The 27,935-nt window shown below is 43.3% G+C and overlaps 1 protein-coding gene across 1 annotated transcript in view; it reads left to right on the top strand.

Moving 5' to 3' along the window:
• Positions 1–27,519, top strand: part of PGBD5 (piggyBac transposable element derived 5) — a 71,919-nt gene extending 44,400 nt beyond the window's left edge. The window contains exons 4-7 of the mRNA XM_075043309.1: positions 6,042–6,222; positions 13,089–13,286; positions 19,222–19,327; positions 20,835–27,519. Coding sequence (XP_074899410.1) covers positions 6,042–6,222; positions 13,089–13,286; positions 19,222–19,327; positions 20,835–21,030 — 681 coding nt within the window. The 3' untranslated portion in view covers positions 21,031–27,519. The remainder of the gene's footprint in view (positions 1–6,041; positions 6,223–13,088; positions 13,287–19,221; positions 19,328–20,834) is intronic.
• Positions 27,520–27,935: the final 416 nt, after the last annotated feature.

Below are 27,935 nucleotides of genomic sequence, written 5' to 3'. Positions count from 1 at the left end.
TTAGGGAAACTGAGATGGTGCCCCAAACAATTTATAATTTCACAACACACCACATAAGTGCATTCAGTCACTGGGAAAGGGAGGGGTAAATAAGCCTGGAGTGAATTTTGTTTTCAAGGTCAGAGTTGCAGGAGAGTTGGCCATCTGTGCATTTGTTTAATAAAGCTGCTCAGAAATGTTGGTGTTCAGCCTGGTTTAAGTTCTGTTTAGAGATTAGTCTGAGCCCTTGGGTTTCTTTAAACAGTGCCCTGATAATTTCTCTGTTGCTGGAGCAGTTGCATCTGGAATGCACAAATCTAGCGGCTGCTTTGAGGAGGTTCTCAAGGTCAGGCTTTGGCTGCGAGGGGATCCCAGGAAATCTGATCGCCTTCATTTGTCAGTCACTGGTGGCTGGAAAATCCTATCTGCTTTCTTCCTCTGGCTCCCACCAGGCCCTGGCTTTTTAATGCACGCAGTTCTGTATTGTCAGCATCTGAGAATCTCGGATCTTGATTAAAAGTCAATTATCCTCTTGCTTGCCAGTATTAAGTGGGAAGGTAGTTTTGCAGATGTGCGATGGGCCAGCCCTGTTAATTTCTGTGGAGTTTACAATCTTACCGTGTTTCCAGATGAATGGGAAAACCAAACATCTAAATGTGACCTAATGCAAAGATCTCTCCCTGAGTTTACACGCAGTCTTAGTGTCTGTTTTCAGGTGGAAATGAAGGTTATTTTTTAGTTCCTGCCTGTGGTTGCTTGGAGTTGTGGATGATAAAACTACCTGCGTAGTTGTCTCCTTTCTGCAGCTGCTCTCACTCAGTGCAGCTCTGCCTGAGGAAGGAGGATAAAAGCACCAGAGCCTCCTCTCTTCCTCACTTAATAGTCTTGCCATAGGAACGACCCTCAGGGATCCCATCCCTTTGTGCTGTAGGCAGAACAAAAAGACAATCCCTGCCCTAGCAAGCTCAGCATCTAAATGCAAGATGAAGGCATAAGTCTCCTACAGTGAGTCCCTTTAGTTTGGGCACCTTGCATGCATTTTCAAAGTAGCCTTTAGAGCAGTAGGAAGAGAATGAAGAGAGGCTCAAGCAAATGAAAAGATCCAGTCTTGGTAAGAACACCATTAGTGGTGCCAACAACTGCTGAGGAAGAGCTAGACCTAAGAGCTGGCTGGGAAGAGGGCGTTAAAGAAGGGGGGAATATGGGCTGCAGAAGGTTTGGGGTGGGACTGGAGAGGAGCATCTCCCAACAGCGATGGTGATGGTAATGGCAACAGAGATGAGGTTTAGGATAAGAGGGGAAGACAGAGTGAGGCAGTGTCTAGGGAGTGGTGCTGGGAATGACCAGTTGAGTATTTGGCTGTGAAGTCTATAGAAAAATAAAGTTATTTTTTCGATAGCTATTTAGGCTCCAAAAACTATGACAGTACCGTTCTTTGTTATCTTGCTTTTATAACTGTATCTGTTTTATAACTGTTTTATAACTAAAAACTTGGCTTCTGTTTTGTGGTTGTTTAGGTCTGCCCTTTGTGAGATTTTTGCACAATGTAAATTTTCCTCTTGTTTATTAATACCCTTGCCCTTTTTTTTCTTCCAAATGTCACCTATTTTGTTTGAGAATTGTACCCTGGGGTGCTTCAATTATGCATGAATGTGGAGTATTTGGGATGTGCTATTCACAAGTGCTTTCAACTTGCCATCTGAGCTTTGAATATAAGCAGAATCGCCAATATTTTAGTTTCTAGGGCACTTTTAAATGTGCAGTCAAGGTGCAGCTTTTGTTCCTAAGTGCTCATTTTTTTACCCAGTTTCTAGTGAGACCTTACGAACCTTCCACATGAATTTTCCATAGAATAAATTGCTAGCACAGAGCAAGGAAATTCCTGTTGGCTTGTAGCACAGATGCCTACTCTAAGATCTTCCTTCCAGACTCTCTCTAGCAGTCTGTCTCTGTAGCTGAACATACTTGGTTTGAGTTTCTGAATGACAGGTGATTGGCTTGCCTCTCATCTGTCAACATGTGAAATCTCCTGCTCAGAAGTGCGATGTCTTTTCTGATTGCCTCTGTGTAGGCAAATGGTCTTTCCAGGCCACTTTGCACTGTTTTTCTTGTTTTGGAAGAGCTCAGCACAGTCTTCACCATACCCTGTCACTTGGGCATTCAGGTGTATTGGTTGATACCTACCTTTGTGTTTGTGATGGGAGGAGGCAGAAGCAGTTGTAGGTGGAAGAAAAGATGAGCCAGAGACTGTGAAGATCTTTTCTTACTGTCAGGCTTTTAAAGGGAAGAGATTGTTAGGATGCTGCATGGAGACTGAAGGCAGAAGAGAGGAGGGTTTGAGGGATGAGTTAAATGGTGTGAGAAGAGAGAGCTGGTATTGTGTGAACGGGATTAAAACATGTTGGACTGAAAGTATCTGGTGCAGTAGATAGAGAGATGGCAGAACTGAATGCGTAGCTGTTCTGGTAAGAAACAAATAATTGAGGCATGACTAGAGAAAGCTCCGTTTCTGTCCCAGCACTGCAGGATAAAGAGCTTCAGCCTGTAGTTGCCTGCTAAGACAGATGATGTCACATCTATAGAAGTTATCCTGTTTGGTGCTGTAGATTGAATGGATCAGTAACCACTAGAAAAAGATACACAGTAAAAGTGATCTTTGCAGATATTCGAGAAGTGTTGCTTTGACTGTCACCCGCAGAAGCAGAGGATGTTGCTGCCAACATCTCCATCTGTTGTCCAGCAGCAGTTGTCAGCCTGTACTTCTGGCGACATTTTGCTGTTGGAGCACATGGAAAGGGCACAAAGCTCTAACGCTATCACAGGGCAAACCAGGAGCTCTGGTGAGTGGTTTAACAAATGGTTTTTGGGGAGTAGCTTCTGACTGTGCTTGTGAAAGTCTTGCAGCCGTTTTCTGGCAATTCTGTGCTTTTTCTGCAGACTGCAAACTGTTAAATACCACTTCTAATGCGTTACAGAATGGGGAGGAATGCTGTGGGCTTCAGTGGGCAGGATCTTAATGATTTGAGGTAGAACGAAATAAGCTGGATGAGAGGATGGGGAGAGGGAAAATAAAAGCCATATGGGATCCTAGGCACTTGCAAGGATATTTGAAGCTATGCCTTTGCCAGTTGTCTGTACCCAGCCGCTGTTTCACAGCAGCCTTTATATCTTCCAACATTATGCTGCCGTCACCCATCTTCCCAATAGAGCAGAGCATGATAAAGCTTTGAATGATGCTTCTCCAAAACAAGAAAAATTGTGCCAAGAATAAAGGCTGTGCTTGGATAGGCAAGGAAGTGCCCAAGGAGAAAAAAAGGGGATATATTTAACATTGGAGGAGGAGGGAAGGTTCAGCGGTGGGTATGGATGTTTGAGTAAAGGGCAGTGAGAAGGTGAACAGAGCAAGGGAGGGATGAGAATCACAAGGTGGCCATTACGAGGACCCTAGAGAGAGAGCAGAGTGCAGAGGGAGGGTGCCAGGTGCACGGGGAACTCTGCTAACAAAACCTACGGGGTATGTAGATTCCTAGTAGGAAAATAGTGATATCTCAGTAGAAAGTTGCATGGTGGGCATGTGCTTTGAAGTAGGTGCTTGCAGACCCAAACCAACCCATGGTGAGGGACCAATTGACTCACCAGCAGACTGTCTCGTCTCTTGGGGGATACTCTATGGGGAACACGAAGTGAGCATGGAGCAGAAGAGACTCTTGGTTGGCTAAGACTTACTGCAGTAGGGGAGGGAAGGTGTAAGACACTTTCCTAGACTTAGAGATTCCTGCTTTGTTTTCAGCTCAAGTGGTAATCCAAGGTCAAAACTAATGTGTCTGCATCTTTTGTCTCCACTGCCCTGTCTGTAGATTTTAAGGGCTTGATGTGTGGTCTCTGTGCTGTCATACTAGTACCCTAATCTTAATTTCGATGCCCATAATCATGAAATACCTTTTCTGTAAATTTGGAACAGTCTGCCCTTTGTATGCATTCCACTGTTAAGCTGCTCTCTGGAGCCCCAATTAATAACCTAAATGACTTATCATAATTAGCTAGTCCTCAGCCTTAGCATTGGGGAAAGCACAAATTTGACAGCTTTCAAAAGTGAGTGGAGCACGATCAGGGAGTCTACAAACATTCCTGCCTTTTTTCTCATCTGGAAACTGTTTCTATCAAAATAGAGATTTTTTTTTTTTTTTTAAGATAAATAATGTATATTTAAGACTTTCTTTTAATATATGCTGTACTTCTTTTTGGAATTAGTGTGCATTCGCCTTGAACCAACATCTTTGTTTAGCATGTCAATTACTTCAAAATACAAATTATGTCTCATTTCTCAGAGATTTCCTACATAACACACTCCTCTGGGGTCTGTTCTACGATGCATGAATTGCTAGGGAATATTACATTAATATGCCTAGAGTACCAGTGCTAGGAGATACACCACCTAAAATAGGGAGAAGCTGTTTAATTGAATTTTTTTCTTCTCTAAGATCATTGAGATAAATTATGGGAGCATTACTGTAAATATGAGCATTTTTGTTCTCTGAGCATTGTGATGAACTTTGCTTTATGAAGGAGTGTGTTGGTAAGAGAAACAGATGCATATACAGGAAAGCAATGCTGTATGTTCTGGATAGTTGAAGTCTCAAACAAGTTTAAGAAAAGCTCGTTGTGGATCCATCACTCCAACAGACAAGGCAAAAATCCTTTTCCCTGCTCCTAAGTACTGAGCAAGTTTCAGCTTTTTCTCTGACAGGTAAAATTTTCTGGAATTCCTAAAAGACTTGAGTATTTCAGAGACAAAGTCGTGAAGGCAGGCCTGAGCAAATTTTTCAGAAAATTTGCATTCGTGTGTGGTTTTAAATCTTTACAAGCTCCATGGTGTTACAGTGCTGTTTGAGTGACTGAGCACAGTGTCTTCTTCTTCTCATTTCTCTTTCCAGCAGGTTATTTCTGCTGACTTTTAGAACAAGATGAAGGTCAGATGCCTAGTTGATTTTAATAGGTGTTCAACTTTGGTGAAAGTTATGCTTGTAAAATACTGTCAGTGAAATAAAATCAAAGGCTTGTGTACAAAAGAAGGGTGATGTGTTCTCTCCCTCTGCATGACAATGCAGAAGACTCCTCTTCTAGAGGGATCACTTGTAGGAATGAAGCAATAGCTTTACTTCAGTGCTCTTTCAGTTGGTGGGACGGTGTTTGGTTAATTATAGTCACATTACTAAGGGATAAATGTTCCTGCACTCTAACACAAACATGTATGTCCACCTACAGAAGCTACAGATGATGGTGACAGCTCTCTTGAAATGCAGAGCAATGTGGACTCTACTGCAGCAGGATACACGCTAAAGCTACTGCAGCCTGCTACAAATGAGCCAGGCATTTCTCTATTAACAGCAGCATATCGCGCTGTACCCTGCTTCCTGGTTCAGTCTGGTTTGGTGGGTTGTCTCCAAATTGTGGTCTAAGTAAAGGATCTAAGAATTAGCTCTGTGCCTGGCGAATTTGGTGAGGATGTTCTGGCTGGTTGGGTATGTGTATTGCTGGCTCCTCTCATTTATGGGGGTGCACATGCACTTGCATCACAGCCTAGGGGTTGCTGCCAACAGAAATAAATCTGCACGTTACTGCAGTGAAGCTAATGGGCCATTTCCTTCTGGTCATCTTGTAGGGGCCTTTCTTGAAACTGAAGTTCCCATGCTCTCCTTTTGCTGGCAGCATTGAAGCCTATGCAGATTCAGTACAACACATAATCTCAGTTATGGCTGGAGTCTTTTCTTGCCAAGCAAACAATCTTCAAACTGCACAACAGTGACAAGAACCTCGGGAAGCCCTTAAGCTGAGGCAAAGGACGTGGTATTTATCAGTAGCTGTGCCAGCTAACCTGAGGTGGTTTTAAAGTAACAGCCCCTTGAAAGGGACTTTAGATTAATTAGCAGTTTATAAAAAGTATCTGCTGCCTTGATTCTCAGCTTGTCTCCAGTTGAGCTGAGCAGGTATGTTAGCAATTGCATCTGCTCCCTCTGGATTCCTTATAACCTTCTGACTTTTCTTACTGTTTCTTGTTTAAGATTTATGTCCACCTCAAAGAAGGGAGTGGTGCTGACGGGCTGGATGCTTTGAAGAACAAACCGCAGCTTCACAGTATGGTGGCCAAAAGCCTTTGTCAGAACGCCTCTGGGAAGAACTACATCATCTTCACTGGCCCAAGCATTACCAGCCTGAATCTCTTTGAAGAATTTGAGAAACAAGGTGTGTATCGGGTGACTCACTGGGTTTTAATGATGACAGACCTAGAGGCCTCCTGCCACTGAATTAAAACAAACTCCCAAAAGGCTTCACTGCTATTTCAATTCCTTCTATAGATAAGTTGGTCACCTCTAAGAAAAGTTCTCATTCATGAAAAGGTACTATACAGAGGGCTTTCTAAGTTGCTCTTTAAATCTTCCGCTTCAAGCCTTCTTGAAGTTCAAAATGAGGATGTAAAAACATTTTAAATAAGGTTATTAAAGCCCTTGCTTTTGTTCTTTGCCCTAGAAATGTGAGGTCTAATCTCCTATGTGGCCTGGGGGACTTTTCAAGGGATTTCCTAGCTGCCTGTGATTTTTCTGTTCCTGTGGTGAAAGACTAGGGATGGCATGAATCCTTAAAGGTGTGTCTTAGAAGTCCTTGCTGGTTTTAATACCTGTTAAAGATGTGACTTCTCTAGATGACATTTTATGGCATTGCAAAAGCCTTAGCAAAGTTTGCTTTAGTTGCTGGTATCAACATGCTTTGGGAGGGCAGTTATTAGTTTTGAAAGCATAATAAACTCTACATTAGCAAAAACACACTTGCCAGCAAAATGTCTGTCGATATGGCTCTCCCAGCCAGTTTCTTGCTAGTGCAGAGAGTAATCCCAGGTCATTCTCTGTGTCAAATGCCCCCTCATGTTGGGTGTGGAAAAGCCACATGTTACTTTGCTTTCAGAAATGCTGAGGACTTGTGACTCCCCTTGAATTACAGGCTCCTGCACTCTTGACAGTTATAAGTCATCTCAATGTAACTCTCCACTCGTTCTTCAGTCAGCATGGCCTTTCAGACTCGGTGTGGTGTGTAGAATAGGTCCTTCGCAGCAGTAAGACTGGAGGCTGCCATTATGCATCACATACGAGAAGGCTACGGGGCCATTTCCCTTTTCAACACACCACTGACGACCAAGTTTTGCTTTTGGCATGGTTTTTAGGCATTGCGAAAATTAAACCCACTTAAAGCATTGTATTAATGAAACATGGCCCAAAGCGGGGGGGAAGACTGGGAATTGAGACAATATCTTGATTCTCATTTAGAATAAGAACACCAGTGAGCTGCACCAGTGCTGCAGCTGAGCATTTTAGACTGTGCTGGCACTGAGGGCTGTCTCTGTTGAGCTCCATGCAGGACTTAGCTCCTATATTATTTTAGGTAAGCTGGAAGCTCACAGGGTACAGTGGAATACTGCCATATTCTCACAAAAGAGTCATGGTTTCCCAAATGCTGCAAATAGCCAAATGGGAAAGAAGTCAAGCATATTTATAGTGTACTGGAGTTTTTCCTCTGAGCAGAGACTGTTCTTTAGTAAATGACTCTTTTCACAGCTGATTATAAGCATTACATTTTTAAGACTACCAAAGCAATGATGCAAAATGCGGGTTCAAAAAAAGGTAGAGGATAACCCACATGCTCCTAGTACCCAAGGTGTGTCAGGTTTAAATGTAAAGACTGACAGACAAAAACTTGTGCTTTATGCTCAGCTGGGGCAGGATAAAGACAAAATGGCATGACCCAGTTGGTCCATAACCCCAGTGAAAAAGATGCAGGGCTACTAAACCAGCTGAGTGTTTATTACTTACAGATAATTCCGATTGTTCACAGAAGTGAATTATTCATGGTCTTTATACTGAACAGATCATTCAAATTAACAGTTTCTAGCAGGTAGCAAATTCAGTAAAGTCTTTTTAAAGCATGGTTTTTTACTTACTATCTGATCAAATAGGCTAATGCTATACTGAGATTTCAGTTTGCTTCATGATTTGTTATATGGCTTCATGAGACTTTTTATGATATTTGACAGCTGCTTCCAAAATTAAATTTCAGATCTGGTACACACCATCACCTTCCTAGGAAGAGTGAAGCTATGGGGTGGGTGGGGGACGACGACACTAAGCTAGCAGGTTTATTGGCTTTGCAAAATAGTGTGGCACTCCTATATAAAGAAGATCACAAGGAGAATGTGAAATTGTTTCTGTTTACTAAGGCTATGGGATTGTCTGTGTTTGCCATGAGTTACTAGGAGCTAGCTCAGAGGTTTTGCAGGGGGATGTTGAACTGGAAGGCCTATGAGACGCTGGGAGAGGTGAGATGCTAGAGATGTCAAGTAGTGGTGAACTCAGTAAGAGCCCCAGAGGAGATGATGGTGTTTATTGACTCTGCTGCAAAGCAGCTAATGTATGGCCAGCACTTGCTGGGATCCTACTGCATTAGCAGTATGTTTGGGGACAAGCAGGCAGAGAAGCCTGGACTCAGCAGAGAGATCTCTCCTAGTGTATCCCACAATCACCCTCAGCTATGACCTTAATGCTTTTTTTGGTATGTGGCTTAGCCAACTAAATCTGAACAGGGCCACACCATGACCAAGAAGTGTCATGAGAGCCTGTTGAAAAGCATCTATGCTCAGGTGCTCATGACAGTTCAAGACCCATTCATAAACTGACAAATTTACTTTTCTCATTCAAGAAAACATAGTTTCTGGGCTACAGCAGGATCAGTGGTAGAAAGATCCCATTGAGAACTGAAAATAAAAAGCAATCAGTATTGACCTTAACTGCTTTATGTTGGGGTGGGACACTATCAACAGAGAAAGAGGGGGAGATTTAAATAATCTAATGCTTAGAAACTGTAAACTTTTTGTGAACCTAAACTGACATTTAAGGGAACTAAAGGGAATTCTGGAAAATCTAGAAAGAGGCACCCACTAAAAATGTATTAGTTCCTCTCAGAATTCTTGATGATAAGAACCTGGGGTCTTGGTAGCCAACAAGTCAAACATGACTCCGCAACGTGCCCTGGCAGCAAAGATGGTCAGCACTGCCGTGGGCTATGTTAACAGGAGGGTGGCCTGTAGATCGAGGGAGGTGATTATTGCCTCCTACTTAGCACAGTTTTGCACAACACTCCCCTGCAATACAGGAAAGGCATTGATAAACTGGGGTAAGTTCAGCAGAAGGCCACCAACCTGACCAGGGGCTGGACCACATGCTCTGCTATGGGGAGGGAACTGTGCTTGTTCAGCCTGGGAAGAGAAGGGACCCAACAGCAGCCTTACGCTACCCTAGGGAGGTTATAAAGAGAATGGAGCTGGCTCTTCACGGTGGTGCATCGTGGAAGGACGAAAAACAACAGACATAAGCTGAAACAAAAGAAGTTCGGACTAGATGTAAGGTTTTTCCTGAGGGCAGTGGAGCAGGATGCCCAGACAGGTTGTGCAGTCTCTGTCCTTGGAGGTTTTCAAGACCAGACAAGATAAAGCCCTGAGCAGCGCTGTCTGACCTCAGAGCTGACCCTACTCTGAGCAGGGATGGGACTAGAGACCTCCTGAGTTGCATTCTAACCTGAATTATCCTTTAATCTATAGGATCCTGTGATCCTGTGAAGACTTTCGTGGAACCTTAACTATCGTTTGCTTTTCCTAACCCTAACCCACACAGGCATTACTGCAAAACCCGCAGTGTTCTTTATTGAAAGCCTGCTGTGTAGCACCTTCACTGTACCACAGGAAAGAATAAGTGCCTAGTAATATAAAGGGATGCTGGTGAACATAATTCTAAGATCTATGAAGGTACCTAGAGCTGAGAAAACTTCAGAAAATAAGACAAGTCACTTTGATCTTTTTCAAAACCCAAAACCTGAATAGACCTCTTTTTTATTTTTCAGGGGACATACAAAGCGTTTCTTTCTCTGGCCTCTGAATAGAACTGGAAACCTGCACTGAAATGTCCCAAATTCTCTGTTCTGCAAGCAGACGGCTGTCATTATTTGCTGTGACATTCATTCATAGTGCATATCCCTTTTTCCCCCTCTAAGCATTAGCGTTTTCCATTACAGAGGACAGCACCTCCTAAAGCCCTGTGTCGCATGCTTCCCTTAAACATATGATCCCCGAAAGTCCCTTTTGTGCTTTCTGAACCAGTTGGAGCAGCTGGCTCTGTCCCGCAAAGCCACAGGGGTTGACAAAGCCGCAGGGGTTGACAAAGCCGCAGGGGTTGACAAAGCCGCAGGGGTTGGCAAAGCTGCAGGGTTTGGCAAAGCTGCAGGAGTTGCCAGCCTGGGCAACCATGGCACTCCCACAAGCTTTGCAGGATCCTGCAACTCCAGCACATGGACTAAAGCAAGGTCTCATCTCCTTCCCACAACAGGACCCCCCGTTGCCCTAGCTCTGACTTGACCCAGCATTGCATCCAGGATAAATGATTGCAGAATGTGTATTTTTGCCTGAACTAGCTTGAGCCTGGCTGCCTTTGCAAATGGTAGTAATGAATATGTGGTGAAGCAGGCTTCAGCACAAGCTCTGCAGGGCCTGGAGACCCTGGGAATGAATCTTGGGTGACTACACCACATTTCCTCATCTTTGCTAAGCTAGTTTAGGTGTAGGCATTTATATTGCAGTTAGAGTTTAAGAAGACCAGGGGAGGACAACCTGTCTCCACCGATTCCTGTATATGTGGCAAACACCTGTTGTGATTCCGATTTAATTACACACAAAAACTTCATTGAGCCAGATGGGCATAAATTTTATTGCGTCTATTGCTATAGTAACTGGGTGGCTTTAAAAAACTCTACAGATTAAGGGCATCATCCATGATGAGAGATGCTAGTAAATCTGCAGAAGTGTTGCACTTTTCTAGGCTATACAGCAGGAATGTTACACAGTGTGTTCCTGAGAGAGGAAATGGTTCCCATTATTCTGTATGAGGAGCGAAGCATCTGCTGGAAGCTTTCTGCAGGCTTATTGCCTGAGCTAAAGGAAAGGCTACAATTAATTATTAAGGGATCTCAGAGATGGCTGTTGCTATTTTGAAGCTCTAGCACAATAATGTAGTTATTAGCTTGGTTTTAAACCTTTGCAGTCTCCTGGAGAGAGTAAGTATCACCCTTCAGTGAGTCATAAACTTTAGACAGCTAAGGAAATTCTTCTCAGGCTTGTTTGTTATCAGAGCAGGAAGATCTTAATATTGGCTAGAAAAAAGCTTTCTAAAAGTTTGCTATGTTAATGCCAAAGTTTGCAGGTATGTGACCTACACTGTTTGTGTTCCTCTTGGCAAGAAAAGATTAAAAAAAAGCCTTCCACTGGAGGTGCAGTTTCTCCTATATTGATTGTAAGCCTGTTGCCATCAGGCTCTTCTCATTGTCTCTTGTGGAAGGAATGTACAGGTTTCCAGGGACTGATATATTCATTAGAAATAACTGATGGAGTGCAGATTTACTCCTTCAGAATGAAGTTGCCCCATTGCTGTGTTGGTTGACCTTCTTCTGACATAAGTGTCTTAAATTTCTGATGAAAGAGCCTTACCTCCTTGTAGACCTGCCCATAGCAACTGGACCAATCTATGAGTATTAGCAATTATTATATTAGTATTCCTGTAGTATCTGTGAGCTGTTGAGGGGATGGTCACCATGCCAGGCACTATGAGAACCAAGGACAAAGGCTGCACCTGCACTTAAGAGCTTCAGTCATTCCAGAAGGCAGAAGAGCCACATAAATGGAAACCCAAGAACAGAGGTAACACGCTCAGGGGAAGCCAGATGCTGTAGTCTGACTTAGCATTTCACCTGTAAGGATATCCAGTTACGCAATGTGTGAAATTCAGCACAATGAAAAATTTGATCAGACTTAGCTGACAGATGAGCTCTAAACTACTACCAGCCTCTGCTGCCATATGAAAGATGTGCACAGATGTCACCTGCTTCCATGCCCATCGTTGTTTTCCACTCAGGTGGGTTAACCTGGGGAGACTGAGGAACTTTCCATCCAAGATTTCCTTGAGTTAATTAATTTGATCAAGAAGATCTTCTCTTGGACTAACAGAAACAGGCCATTGTTATTTCACAGCCTAATGACAAATTCAAGCATTGTCGTTATTAATGTTGTTTCTAAACCTTGTTTGTGCCCACCTGGCTGCATTGAGGTGTTTTTTTGGTGTTAGATTTTATTCATTGCCTCTTTCATGTATGAAAAGGCCAAGAAGCTGTGAACAGCAGAATGTGTTGCCTGTGGAGCCTCTGATGTCTGTGCAGGACAAGATCAGTGCTCACTCAGCTAGGGCACTGTTTGGTTTATCTCCTTTTCCTAAAATCTGTTTTCATTGAACTTGTATTTCCATCTTCTCCATCCTTCGGGCACATGCGTTTTTTAAATCAACCAGTGGTTTCAGTGGTTCTTAATTGCTTAAGCAGCATTTCCTTAACAAACCAGATGATGGAGGTGCAAGGAGTAGTGAGGTGAAACTCAAGAACTGGGCAGCACAGTGAAGCAGTAGATTAAACCAGAGTTTGTCAGCTATGTCTAGTGTGATTAAAAGCATCATGGGAGTCACGTAGGAGAATTTATTTCAGCTAACATCTAAGATGCTATAGCTTTCCCTACCTCCCCGCTCCCTCCACGATTTATTCTCTTTGTTAAACATCAAAGACTCTCTTGCATCATAAATCCTGATTTGTTCCATAATACATATCACTGTCAGTGGTTTTTTTCAGTCCAATTTTAAGCTTGTGAAGACTATTACACAGATTATAGATGTTATTGTTAGCAAGATACCCTGTATTCTTTTCCCTGTCATTTCATCATGACTGTGCAGGAGGTGTCAGTACCTTTCACCAAGAGAGCAGGCTTTCTGCACTTGTCTCAGTTTCCAGACACACTCATATAGGACACGAATCTTTGGTATTACAGGAGAAGGACAGTTGGCTAACTTATCTGTTGGATGAGAAAGTTGTAGGACAAGCTCTTCCTCTAGTCAGGTCATTCAGACGTGCTCCACTACTCTTGCTTTCTGGGTCCATGCAATGGCTCGCTGATAGGGAGTGTTTTTGTTCACATGCAGAGATTTACTGCTGTGGGTTGCTGAGCACCAGGAAGAGTGACTGCACAGGCCTACCTCCATCCATGCTGAACAACCCTGAAACTCCCCAGTCCAGAGGACAGTACAGAATAAGAATGAAGGGAAACATGTCCTTGATCTGCTGGTACAATAAAGGGCACTTTCGTTTTCTGACCAATGCCTATTCACCGGTTCAACAAGGTAAGCAACATTCCTACTGCTCATCTCGAAAGTGCACGTGCTTTATGTGACAAGGCAAAATGAGTCAGAGTTTGATAATAAGCCTGAACAAAGAGCTTGATCATAATATCCTAGATAAACAGTAGCAGTAGTGATTACTTCCCTTTTGTGTCTTCCTACAGCTATTCTTTTTTCCCATACAAAGGTTAAAAGCCTGCTGCTAATGCAGCCTCCTTTGCCTGAGCTGGTGGAGGCAGCTATAAAGATTATATCTTTACTGATGGTCAGAGCAGGGAAGATGGTCGTTGTATAACCCCATTTGCAAAGCATCTTGTAGGATTGCTGCTACAGAAAAATTAATAAATGTCATGGTGTACTTAGAACTCTGAGCAGATCCTACAATTAATTTATCTTATCCAGTAAAAACTTAGTCACAAACAAATGTCTTTTTGCCAGAAGTGAATACGATTAAGGCTTCCTGCTGTATGTTAAATTGGTTTTAGCAGTTGATGAAAAGAAACCAAAACAAATAACTTGGATAGTTCAAATAATTGCAAGACCTTCTTGATACTGAAATCTTTTCCTTTTTGAAAGTATACAGATAGTTTTAGGAAGGTTTGGAAACTTCTGTAAGATGCAATATGATTAACTAGCTCTTTGAAATTTGTCCTCAAGTGAAAATATTGTTTCAATTTCTTTTCATTTTTATTATTCAGATTTATGTGTAACTGCCTGAGACAAATAAGAATAACCAAAACCTTTAAATGTAAAGCCACCAATTCAAAGGCATCTTGTACACTCATGTTCTGAATCCTGAGTGACTCTCTCGTGTGTACAGGCTACAGAAGCAAAGTTAAGGCCTTGAATTACTGTATGGTAAGCTGAGAAGTTGACCTAGTGTGTTGTTCAATGCCTTGCCAGAAGGCTCATTGCCTTAGCAAAGCATGTCTGATCCCAAAGAATTCTGCTGGGCACCCCAGCAGAACGAAGACTTGGTGACTCAGGTGGACTGGTGTCTGAGCACAAATGCTGAAAATATGTACGTGAAGGAAATAGGACACTCTGGGGACGCTGCTGAAGCCAGTCCCTGAAGCAGTGTTGCTCCCCATGAGGGGTCTTCACCGTCAGGATTTGTGCTGTTCCCCTTGTGCGCTTTGCTGGATTTAGATTATTCGACTGCACTAACTGGACAAGAGTTATCACTGCATGTCACCTGGGTTTTATAGGCTAGCTTGGACCATTTGGTTGTAATTCATAAGTATTACTAGAAAAATACTGTTTGTAAACATCAGTGTTAACAGCCCCATTAAAAGAAGGAGAGAAAGCAGATTCTGCCCTGGCAGCATCCTTTACAAGCAGCACACGGAGGTGTGAGCTGTTGTGCTTGTGATTGACTTTGGGTCTGTTTTGGCATTGATGGGATTGTGGGTTGCGTGTGTGAGGTAACTTAACGTCCAGTGATGAGGACCTTTGTGTGATGGGCAAGACCTGCCCACCACATTGCTCACCAAATGCTGGCTGGGACAGTTGACATCATAGTTGACCGTGAATCAGAGCAGAAAACAGAGACTGGCTTTTTAAAGAGTGGTGCTGGGGGGAAAGAGAGTCTCTAGTGGAGAGCTGGGAACAGATGGAGACTCGGTAGGAAGGCAGAAGACCAGATTGCCTGCCTCTAATTTGGCATCTCTGAAGGCAGTGCAGCAAAGCTAGTTTAAACCAACTTGAAGCTGGACCACCAAAGTCTCCTCTAAGGCATGCAAATATAGAGGAGGAAGAGGAGGAATCCATGCTCCTTGAGGCAAGCCTGGAGCACAGAGCTGCTGAGCATATGTCTTAGATGGGAGAGGAGGTAGGGACAAAGGGGAATAAAACCCACGCCAGGTAGTTGGACAGAGACTGGTACCAGTGGGATCGCCTGGCAATGCATGGTGGGTGTTTGCACTTGGTTGAGCGTAAATGTTGACGGGGGTGGAGGAGGCTGTGAAGAGAAAACCTTAAAAACAGAAAGCAAGAGATGGTCCAAACAAAACTTAGGATGAGAAAAGAGGTGGATGTAGCTAATAATGAGTTATTTATTGCAATTTAAAGGAAAGTCGAGAAGGTAGATCTTGCCTGTACTAGGAGTTCAAATCCCACCCAAGCCAGAGGCACCAGGAGGGCAGTACACTTGTCAGAGCTGATCTATGAATACTATTCTTAGGTGCAGCAGGTTATTTATTATGGATGTTTTGAACCAACATGCCATAATACATCATCTCAGATGCTAAAGCATGAGTCTTATTCCTTTAGTCTTGCAAAAATGTCCTGCTTACTCTGCTATCAAGTATGAAGTTTCTGCCCAGAACAAAATTCAGTAGGGTTTTTAATTTCCCATAAGCTTTAACTTGAGTTTAATTTTTTTCTTGTGCCTGTATTACAGAAGAACTGAGAAGCCAAAAGAGATTGGGACCCCCAGAAAGTAAAAACTTACCCTGATTCTAAAGCAGGTTATGTATGTACTCCCTATCTGTGGGACAAGGCTGCATTTTTGGTTTTCCACTCTAGATCTGGTGCCCACTTTCCCTGCATCTCCATTAATATATTCTAGAAATAACTACAATCTTTTCTATATTTCACATGAAGCAGGATGGAGCAGGCAGCAACCTCACTTGCTGCACAGCAGGATGACCAGAATGACATCTTTAGCAAAAACTTGTTGAACCCAAGATTTTTTTAAGTAGCTGCTTTCCGAGAAAAGCTTTCACAGCTGCTCTTCACCAACCAGCTCTACTTAAAAGCTAAATGTACAATAGCTAAGGATGGAAAACAAAGCTTGGGTCACATATGCAAGGACTAAAGAGCTGCAGATGCCTTGTTGGCATCTCACAAGTGACTTGGGAGAAGATGGGAGATGTTGTGGTGGCATCGCAGTTGTATGAAACAGTTGTGTAAGTCCCTGTGTGGTTCTTAGCCCAGGAGAAGCTGGAGTGAGGAGTGTCCGGTGACAGTCTAGTTTCCTGAAAAAATCGGCTTGTGAGATTGGCCCAGGACTGGAAAGACTGGGGAAAGAAGTATAATGTTAAAAAGTATGTTTTAGGACAGGGAAGCTTATGGTTTTAACCATGTGTCCTATGTGACCCCTATGTTCAGGGGGTTGTGTCCAAGTATGGTGAGAGTGGGGATGGGGCCAGAGGACTCTGATGGGAAGACCTTGAACATTAGACTTTGTACAACGCTGACTGTTTGCAATTCTGATAAAGAACTGTAACAAATCTAAGTCCTGATGAAAAGCCATATAGCACTTGGAACGTGCAGTGCCCCCTCGGTTATATTATGTTGTGCAGTCTCAGTGTTTGCCAAGGTGCTAGTATTACTGAGGCTCCATTTTTAAAAAACATGATTCTAGCTCCTAAAAATCACAGATTGGCTTATAACAAGGGGTTTGGGGAAACGAACTAATATACTCCTTTATCTTTCTGCTTGTTTCATTTGGGGTGGTATTTCCCAAGCTTTGCTTGATAAGCATACAGCTTAAAAACTGGGGGGAAAAAAAAAAAAAGGTTTAAAAAAAGCCCCAAACCCAAAAGCTGATGCCCGTCCACAGTGGCAGCATGGAGGCTGGCAGCGAGCACCCCTTCCAGCACGCAGGCAAAGGCAGGCCGCGGCTGCAGCGCAGGCGGTGTGTTCCCTGGAGTGCTGCCAGGGATGGGAACGGAGTGATGCTGGGGGAGGACCAGGAGGGGAAATAGCTCATCGGATGGTGCCGGTGACTCAGCTGGCTTGGGACCGCTTGCCACAGAGACCCGCAGCTAGGAACGACCCAGCTCTGGCAGTTGTCTTCCCTGGAGAGGTGGCCTATGGCTATGGAACAAGCCTAGGAAAGGCTATAAAAATAATCTGCCTATAAAGCAATTTATATTCTCAAAACAGAGGAATGTTACGGGGAATACAATAGAAAATGAGAGGGTACCCACATAGCTGCTACCGCAATGTTTTTTTTTAAGGATTGTGAATACAAAGCAAATGCAAAGGAAATATAAATCCTCCAAAGGAAGAGAAGGGGAAGAGAGGAGAGAAAGAGGAGAAAGAAGGGGATTTTTTTGTAAAATGCTGGCACCAGGAACATCCTTACCCTTTCCTGACCTGCCCAGGTGGGACGGCAAATGATTTTGCAGCACTGATGCAGCAGGCTGGTGGTATATCAGCCCTTTTTACCTCATGCTGGCCAGATTTTTCTAGGACTCATTAAAAGGATAAAAAAAGCACTGTAATAAGTATGTGAATGTAATGAAGGATTTATTTATTTGATTGGGTTTTTTCCCCTCCCCTTGGGCTACAGTTACACTCAGCTTGGGTAGGCAGAGGTGAAAGGAGAGTGTATTGAACAATTTAGAGGTGATATCATTTTGGACTCTTGAAAAATCAGACTTTAAAGACCCCAAATAAATTGCTGCATGGCTCAGCTGTAACATGACATTTAGTATGTGTCATAAGTCTTGCTTCAAAATAGAGCCTGCCAGCTAGGAAAGCACAGGGGGCTTGACAGAGATAATGGATGGAATGAGACTTCCAGCTGAAGGAATGAAATGGTGAAGTCTGTAATCAAAACGTGAGGAGCATTTTAGGGATGACTGTAAAAGAGTTGGCAGAAGGAAGGCAATGAGAGTTTGAAGGCTTGAGAAATGAGAAAGCCCAGAATTGTACCTGTACTGAAACAATGCTGAGAAAGGACACGACCAAGCCTGTGCTTCTCTAGACCCGGAGAAAAATGGCATTGTGCCTGGGAGAGAGCAGGGATCCTCACTAGACAGTGTGCCATAGACATGGAGCAAGAGGTGGTCCATACCCTGGAGAGCTGGCCACCAAACCCTGCGGGGACATAAAGTCAAAAGTTAGGGAACAGACTCCTATGCTATGAGTTTGTTTTACTCATCCTTCCCTCCTACAAGGAGCTCTCCCCGCCCCAGCTAGGGAAAACATGGAGGACGGGAGCAATAAATCAGAGAAGAGCTAGGGAAGTTTCTTGAGAGAGCGTTGGACTCGTAAATACTGCTGTAGTGTTGGAGAAGGCAAGGTCAAAGATGCACCACGTGAGGGAATGGGGCCCGTTCTTGGAGTAACCTGCTCTAGGCACCACGTCTTTGTGCAGAGAGTGGTTGGCAGGTAGCTGCAGGGGACTTGCTGCCTTTTACCACAGATTTCTGCAGTAGGCAGGATGATCATCCCCCATGGTGAGCTGAATTACCTAGCCAGCTGACCAGGCAGGGCAGGAAACATCACTCGCAGGCAGAGAAATGTGTGCTTAGCTCCACTGAGCAACCTAAGCGTACATCTGAGCTCTGGCTCTCTCCTGCAGCAAATGAGGCTGTTTCTCATTTCAAAGATAGTGTGGTTGTGGCTCTTTCAACTCACCCACCAGCATCACCGCTGTCTTGACTGGGTTTAGCCAGTTGGCTCCTTCTTACTGTGTTTTCTTTTCTTTGTCAATTCGCACCCAATAGAGTGGAGGTACTGTTGCTCTTGGCCTCCGTGGGTGGAGATAAGCAAAGGATTTAATTTCAGAGGACTCATTTGGGACCTTCGGAACTCAAAGGATAAAATAGCAAGTCACAGTTCTAGAGGTGACCACAACTCCTTGTGAACCAACAGAGGAGAGACTAATCCTGGCTGCAGGGGGCTGCTGGGGGACTATGGCAATGTATGGTTTTTTTCTGAACAGATGGTAAAAGTGTTTGTATCTAACGCTTTTCATTTCCAGCTGAAAAATTATCCCTCTTCTTCCCCTTCCACTTGCTCAATGTACAACCAATGAAGAAAAAAAATGAAACTAGCATCTCTGTTACAGATAACTTCCCAGTTTTAGGGCAGAAACTGTCAATAAGGTTTATTTTATAATAAACCATATATAGAAACTGTATCTTTTAATTGCTAGACCTATGATGTGGATTTAAAACTGTTATGTTTCTAATTGATGCAGGAGTTATAATTAAGAGAAAAAGCGGAGAAATTCCATGCCCGTTGGCAGTTGAAGCCTTTGCTGCTCACCTTAGCTATATCTGCAAATATGATGACAAATACAGCAAGTAAGTAAGAATATGTGCGTGCGTGTGCATTTGTCTGTATTTCTTTCACTCCTTCTCTGTTGCTGCAATGTTTAAGTTCTCCATGTTGAGCTGCAGCTGAGGGCCCAATCCTGCTTTCATGGAATTAATTTCTGACAAAACTCCTGTTTCAGTCAAAGATCTGAAGCTGGCTCTGCACAAGGGCAGGAGCTGTATTGCTAGACTTGTTTTGGCTCTATCTACCCATCCACCAGTCAAAAAAAAATTGGGACTTACGTGACTTTTAAGAAGTGTTGGGAAGTTGAGCCAGCAGGCTGATGTTCTTGGCCGCATCAAATTGAAGGCTAAATAGAGAATTCAACAAGGGTCTACCAGCCCGACAAATCTCGCAAGCTAGCTCAGCTCTCCACCTCTATTAGCAGGTCCTGTTTAGGTGATTATCTGTCCCGTGATATTTGTGTCACCTGGAGCCAGAAGAAAAGGATGTTCAGTTGTGGATGTAAAGCTGATCTAGATGATCTGGGAGAGCAGAATGTAGATCTTTTGGCTTCTGAATTCCAGTTAGAGTCCTCAGTGTTAGCTCTTAATGTAGCAGGGAGAAACAGAAACGAGTGAGAATAGCAGTGGTGAAGCTTGGCTGTGGGAATAGCAATGAGGTGCAGAAAATTTTGAGAATTAAAATTGAGGAGAGAGAAAAAGCAGCACGGATTTTTCAAGCCAGTTCTGGGCAAGGCAGCAAGAATTCAGTAGAGAGATGAAAGAGGAGGAGGTGGTTGCTGGAGACCGATGCTGGGATCTGGTCTGAGGAAATCAATACGAAAAAGAGGTGAGGTAGTAGATGTAAATGGTTACTAAAAAAGTGAAAGTAGGAAAGTGGGAAATCTTATGACCGAGGAGCGAATATTCTGGCAGTCCTAGAATTTGTCAGTACCTAAATATAAGGATGTCAGTCCTTCCTAGTTCTGCCTTATGGAGAGGTGCTCCACATACCAGCCCTGCACGCTCTGGCTCTACCCCCACATCCTCCCACCTACTGTTGACAGCAGCAGAAATCATTCTTTGCTCGCAATAGAGATAAACAAGAGGAGAAGCATCAGCAATCTTCCCTAAACCATAACATAACGTGCCTGAGGCTTTTTTTTTAGTTACAAATTGAAGGGATTCAGACCCACAGCTCCCATCATGTGGATGTTTGTCATGGGTGAGCTCAAGGACTCTGTATCGGTACTCTTACTTACGTGGAGTGGTACAGAGGTGAGAGTGTTGCTGAGGTTTTGCTTCTGAGAGCAAGGAAGTCTGTTCTTTTAGAGACTACTAGAAATTTCCAAAATTGAGCAACTTAACTGTAAATGACTGTCCAATACATTGTACAAAATTTCTTAAGATGCTACTTGCACTAGGTGTTAAGTCCTGGGCCTGCTTCCCCTTTGTGACTGCAGAATCTTTGTCTGGGATTATTTCTTGCATCCCAGCTGCAAGTGTTTGGCTGAACAGTGCTTCTACCTCCCCTTCTCTCTTGGCTTTTTAGGTATTTCATTTCTCACAAACCAAACAAGACCTGGCAACAAGTATTCTGGTTTGCCATCAGCATCGCTATAAACAATGCCTACATCCTCTACAAAATGTCAGAGGCCTACCATGTGACAAGGTATAGCCGCGCACAGTTTGGTGAAAGACTTGTAAAGGAGCTTCTGGGCTTGGAAGACACCTCACCGTCCCATTGATGCATTGTTCCTGGTGGCGTAGGCAGGGGACGGAGGGTAAGCAGAAGAAGATACCACACCTGGAACGGCAAAGCAAGGAACTTGTGACACCACCAGTGCTGTCCTTATCCAAAAATGCCAAGTGATGCCACTAGAGAGGTGGAAACTTTGTTCCTAGTAGCAGCTGGATGTATACATGTCCTGCAGAAAGTGCCACTGGAAAAGCTGACACAGATTTGCATATGTGAATGCCCTGTGGGAATCTGTACACCAGAAACAGACTCAAGTTAGTCGTCATCTCAATACTATCTGTTCAACAGGGTCATCTTGTAAAGTTCTTCTTGGGCTAAGAGCTTGTCATAAGCTGACGTAGCTCAGCAGTCCTAGGCGGGTGTTAGAGAAAACTCTGTACCTTACTTGGAGTTATTCAATCCTGGGACAAACAACGTAAGGCTACACCGTGGGCTGTGGGTAAGAGTGCCTGCCATCCTGTACGGCCTCGCTGCTGTCCTCCCAGCGTGCTAAATGAAGCAGTTCAGATACATGAACACTGAAGCAAGCGTATTGACAAACAAAACCTTCGCAGGCAGGCAGCCAGGAACTGAGGACCAGTTAAGACTTTTTCTTTCTGTCTTTTTTTTTTTCTTTTCTTTGTTTTTATTAATGTAATGTAAAGCAATTTGATCCCAGTTAGAACACAGCAAAATTAGGAGAAACCAAATACATTAGTGAATTTAAAATGGAAATATATTACATTGGTTTTCTTTTTTAAGCAGGACAAAACATTTTATACGCAAACAAACAGTGAATAATACTGTAAGTATTAACAGTGAGTAAACCAGTAAGTAATACTGCCTGACTTCTTAACTGCCACAGTCAGCGTACACGTGAGAAATCAGAGTATAACAATGATATTTTTTCTTGATTTCAACTGTATCTTAAATGTTGCTTAAAAATCTAATGTAATGGACTGTTAAGTTCTTAGGAACAACAATTTCTTTCTTTTCCTTTTGTAACTGTCAAGACTTGTTTGGTCCATTTTAGAACTTCATTTGGCACACAGTTGGCAGGAAAAAAATAAGTCACTAATAGCAGTGTGTTTCCCATTATCACTGCAGGGTGTTCTGTAGGAATTCTTCTTGTTAGAGTTCGGGGCTTGTCACAGTAGTTGTAATTAAGCAGATTACATGTTTAGCAAAATAACATAGCATTGTGTTTTACAACAAGAAAGAAGTCCAGTTGCAACCAGCCCTTAAACCTCACAAAAACAGAGCAAGCCCAAAGAGTTCTCCTGTTCTGAGTAACACTGTAGAGGCCAAGCATCGTCATTGAGCTGGGGTCCATGGCTGAAATGCCATATTTTGGTGCTGGTGGAATCTGAAGGTTGCTGAAGCTTTGGAAAACAATGCCGAGAGAGAGGTATGATTGAAACAGGGGAGAATCAACACTGAGGTAAAATACTACCCTGCCCTCTACACATTATTGATTTCAGTCCACAACTCAATCAGCAAAACCCTCTGTATTCTAAAGGTTAGCTGTGATGGACACAAACAGAATTGCATTAACTTACAGGGCAGAAACCATCTTGCTTAGAGGACCAGCTGGTTTTAGGTCCCCAAGCCTGAAAAGTTTTACCTAAGAATGACTTAAGTTGATTGATTCAAGAGGAATGGAGTGATTGATTGATTGATTAATTGATTTCTTTATCAGTGTAAACCTCACTAGGTTATAGGTGTCTGTCTGGCAAGAGGCAATAGAGGCTAACCAATACAAATTTGAGAACTCCCCAGATTTCATCATTATGTGATATGCAAATGCATAGCATGTAAATCACACCAGAGGAAGAATCCAGAAGAGGTTAGTAAATTACTGACTAGCCCAAAGAGCATCCTTGCACTGCCATCTTTCTATTTCCACCAAAGTCTTACTTTTTTGGCATAGACTTAGAGGCAGATCTCACCTGGTTGCAGGGAGAGTAAGGGGACGGCCAGCTTCATACCTTTCTCTCTCTGGGCATTGTTTCCCCCATGGCCTGCTCTGCCTGCCAGCTGCACAGTGTACAGCAGTGGGTTTCCTAAGCATCCCTTTTCACTTCTCAGTCCACAAGGTCTCCACCCCGGAAACGTGGCAGAAAGGACATAACCTTGTGCACCGAGACCTCCTAGCCTCAAAAGGAAGGAGAGTTTGTACCACTCTAGTCCTTGGCAATGCCAGGCTGCATAGGAGCCCAAGGATGAGTTCCAAACTTCTTGGCACTGCAGAGGATGGAGACCACCCCTCTTCAGACTGAGCGTGTGGGGTAGCTGGGTCTTGTCAGTCTTGTAAGTATTCAAAGGGGGAGAGGAGCTAGCATGAGGCATGAAAAACAAATGTTCCTCAATATAAGCCCACAGTTTCCTTTATTTAGGGAATTCCACAGAGGTACCTGAAGGCATATGGCGTTCTTATTGCTCCTTGCTTCAGACAATGCCAGCCTATATTGCAACAGGAAGAGTAGCTACAAGTTCATTACGTCCTGTGAATTTATACAGTAGTCAAAATTGGGGCAGAAAGGAAAGGTCTGGCTGGAACTTTGCTGGTGGGATGGCTTGAATGAACAGTAGCTGCTGGGAGCCCAGCTTCCTTGCATTGCCCTGCAGTGGTGGAGCATTTGCAAGGTGCACGTACCCCCAGCAGGGATGGGGAGGTTTGCAGGACCTCCTCGGAGCCACTTGGCTCTTCTGAGGAGTGAGCACAGCACTCTCCAGCTCTGTCGTAGCCCCCCGAGATAGATCTGGAGTCCTTGGCCAATTGTTACGTTACTATATATGCTGAAAGGCTTGGATCTAGGCCATCCCGTACAGAAAATGCCTTTTTCTTTTTCAGGTGAGAGTAGGTCCAAGGCCTTGGAATGTTTAATTTTCCACTAATGTATGCTGTTATTTATACGGATTACTTGAGCTAAAATCATGAGGTCCTAGCTTTTTGCCTCAGGGACTGGGTCCTGAGTAGTTTTCCCTAGAATTGGTATTAACGGGGGATTACACAGTGGCTAACTATTACAGGGAAGATGCTTTAGTCTCCTTCGTAAAGGAGAAAAATGGAGACAAAATTATAGCTTTGCAATGAATTTCATTTTCTTAGCCTTAACCATCCCTCATCATTTTGAACTGGTGCCCTAAACATGCACAAACATTCCATAAGTAAGCAAAAATATTTATATATATTTATATGTACAAAATGCCTGAATTTTGGCTCTCGAAGCCAACAAGCAAAAGCCACCAAAGCATAGTCTGTATCCATAGATGACTATACCACCTCATCTTCTCCATTTATTGACTAGGAGTGGATAGGGTTGGGGAAAGTTAAGATTTCTCCTTGTTGAAAAAGCTTCTTGCACTTTCTTTATGTTACTACAAATGAGGCAAAGTAATTAAGGAAGAAATTGAATAATTTTTAAAAGGCAAAAGTTTGTTAACTGCAGCTCAGCTTCTGTAGCATTTCCTTTACTGCAAACTGGCTTACTCAGATTTGGTTCCCTACCTGCTTGTAACATTAAGGCTTCCCCTTAGTTAAAGGGAAAAAAAGGGAGGGGTTAGTCTCAACGTAGTGCAAGGATGCTAGTTATAGTGTGCACGTGTGTGTTAATTGTGCAATGGCTTGTGAAATGATAGCAAGTTTGGGTTGTTTGGGGGGGGTGGGGGGTTGTAGCCTTGAGACAATCTGGGTAAGAGATCTTGAAGTTCAGCAGTAGCTGAAGTGCAGTGGAAATGCCAACCAGGTCACAGAGGTCACATCTCTAAATTTTTCCAGACAAAAAAAAAAACCTTCTGAAAACTGAAAATTACTTCTTTATAGTATGCAAACTTTGTTTCAAAGAACTGAGACCATCAGGAGGACATACTGACCACCTTCTGTGCACAGTACTGCTTTCAAGAAATGTCTGTCGTGCCACGATCCATTCTTGGAAAAGATTTCTTTTCCCGGTGTGTAATAGAACACTCACTAGAGCTTAGAAGCCACTGTGGTTTCCACTGCTGTTATCTCAGTTGAAAAATGCTTCAAGGGCTTGCAGAAACTGCCACTTTTTACTTCAGTCCATTTGTGCACTTGACACTAGGGCACAATTTAAAGAAATCTCATCTCTGTTTTCCATTTCTATTCTTTAGCCCCAACCCTTCTATATTTACAAGGTAGTCCGAGAATCCCAATTTATAGAAGTCTCAGTGTCCCTAATGGGTACAATGTTGTTTTCTTCAGACAGTTTCTAGAGAGAAATACATTTAGCTGTTTCCAGACTGACATTAAGGACAGCAACTCAAAACAGCATTCCCGTTCTTTACCTCCAGCTACACTTCTGTGGCTTTTTTTTTTTTTTTTTTTTTCTTGGCTGAAGAGGTTTTTTCCTTCCAGAATTTATTTAGTAGTCTGTCTTGAGCTGGTGAGTAGTGAAAGAAGCCTCCAATATCTCAGTCTTACATGTCTTAGTCCCCTAGTTCTGGAGCTGATTTTAGTGATGAGTGGGATGATGATAATTCTGCACATCTGTGCTACTTTCCATGCAAGGATGGCACAGTGCTTTAACAACCTTGACACTCATGAGACATCATTAGCTCCTCAAATAGGAGCTTCCCCTTTCCTAATCAGACACCAAGGCACAGCACAGGTAAGGGGGTGATGAAACCATAAAGTGGAGTTTGCACTCCTGCTGATTTAAGTCTATGCTCTGCATTTTCAGTGACTTAGTTCTTGTTCAAATGCACTTTTCCAAACTAGAAGTGAAAGCATGCTGAACGTTTTTCCACCCTGAAGTAAGGTCTGTGGGACTTTGTCAGCACAGGTTCTCTTGCTCCATATAGGCCGCTATGAGTCAAAACCAAGTTGCACTGAAGGCAAGAGAAAACTGGATAAAACATAGCAGCCCAACCTGCCTAGAAGAGATAAAATGGAGAATCTGAGCCTCCACTATAGTCCAGTAATCAATGTGAAATTCAGTCAAATAATTACTAAGACTGACTTGAGAAAAGTCAGAGGCTCAGATGGAATATGAAGTCTTCCATCCATCTCTGTTGGAGTTTGCCATGGCACTTTCTTGTTGCTAGAACTGATGTAAGATTAGTTGTTTGTAAAACAAGAGCTCATCTCAATCTGGTTGAGAACATTCAAGTGTCAAAGGACTGTTAGCAACACTTCACAAAGAATTCTAAGCTCAAAACATGTATATATTTGGCTTCTCATTAACTGGGATATTTTGCACAGACAGATCATGTCATCATCTGCTCAAATCCAAGCCTATCACCAGTGCTACTTGATGTATGTTCCTCCTTGTAACAGTTCTTCCCAAACCTACCTTTGTTTCCAGAAGCATTATGAACTGGAACTGGAAAAGCCCCCGTGCCATCATCTCACTGTTGCGGAACAGCTGAGAATATCTGTGCTTTGTACAAAAAGGGTCTCTTCCTCTTCTTTTGAGAGACAGCTCTGTGTCTTCAGAAATCTAGCCCTGGAGAAGTTTCCTGCCCTACGCTTTCCTTTGATTCCCTCATTCCATGGATTTAGAGCACATCCCAATCAGCCCGCAGGTTCTTGGTCAGTCTGGAAGAGGTGACAACACAGAGCTGGCCTTTCAATTTACTTCTATAGTATTACTTTGCTGATCCTTTCTGCTATTTCACAGATCTCAGATGAAACAGGGTATTGTTTCTGAAGCCTACACTAATTGCAGTCACTGTGACGGTGTTGCCTGCTTTGCCCCATTAGTGCTGCCCATCAGGTTTGTACGGACCCAAACCAGGTATCGGCATCACCACACCCACTGCTCCCATCGGAATGGCTGTAATGTTTCTCAGCTCTGGATCACTGTCAAAGAGGGGCCTTTGACGTGGTCTGGGGAGGTTTTTTGGTGTTTTGGGGTTTTTTTTAAACCCTTCCACTCTGATGGGTCTGGTGAACAGCTGTTAGTTATCACAAAAAGGCCTTAAGTGGTAAATCCCTTTTGTATCCCTCTTCTTGAAGTAATAATTGCTTGTATTAGACGTCAAGGTGGTCCACACGATGTGTAGTGCAAAAATCTTATCCATGAAAACATCACTCTGCAAAAGTGCTCATTTGATGTAACTGTAACAACCCCTGAATGTGTGGGGGACCTGGCTGAAGAACCTAGTGGGAAAGGACCATAACCCTGTCCTGCAGGGCCATGGTGTGCAGAATCTGACTGAATAAACAAAGAGGGGAAGAGACAAGCGCAGTGTGGGATCCAAGCTCGTCGAACAAACAGACTTCATAGTCAAGCTAGTCTCATACGTCTTACTGGGGAAGGGAAGATGGCAGGCCCACACAGTTTGCTCCCAGCCCTGGCAACTCCATTTCTGAAGTAAAGAATCTGGCAAATGCTTTCCCTCTTCAAGTATTTACAGTGCGCTCTGGACTTCAAACAGAGCATTTTGTCCTATTTTCCCTAGTTACCAAAAAAAAAAAAAAAAAAAGCCTAGAAGTCAAAAAGCAGAGCCCAATACACTAGGTTCATCTGTCCAGAACCCCAACCCACTTGGTGTCAAAGTAACTTTGTGGTCTTGTTCTCCAATTAATCTGTGTCAAGGTGTACGCAAAATGTGACTGCTGAACAATTCACATGTCTCTATGAAACGGAGTTACTCCTTTGATGGAAAACAAATCCCAGGTTTCTTGGACTTACTTACTTTTGCAAGCTGGCTTTTTCTGCTGCTTGCAAGCCAAATCTTTGCCTGGCATTTCAGTACTGAAATTAAAAATAACTTGACCCCATGGTCTGGCGTGAGATTAGAGATAGTAAAACTCAGATTTATGCCAGATATTGACCTGATCCCACATAGGTGAGGTCTGATACAATGAGTTTAAGGGGAACAGCGGGTTTAAGGAGGCAGAGGAAAGTTCAGAGGTTGGGCATGCAGAGGGAGAGGAGCCAGGCG

The sequence above is a fragment of the Buteo buteo genome, chromosome 12, assembly GCF_964188355.1.
Source record: "Buteo buteo chromosome 12, bButBut1.hap1.1, whole genome shotgun sequence".
Lineage (NCBI taxonomy): Eukaryota > Metazoa > Chordata > Aves > Accipitriformes > Accipitridae > Buteo > Buteo buteo.
The sequence above is the reverse complement of the archived record's forward strand: the minus strand, read 5'-3'. Positions and strand labels throughout refer to the sequence as shown.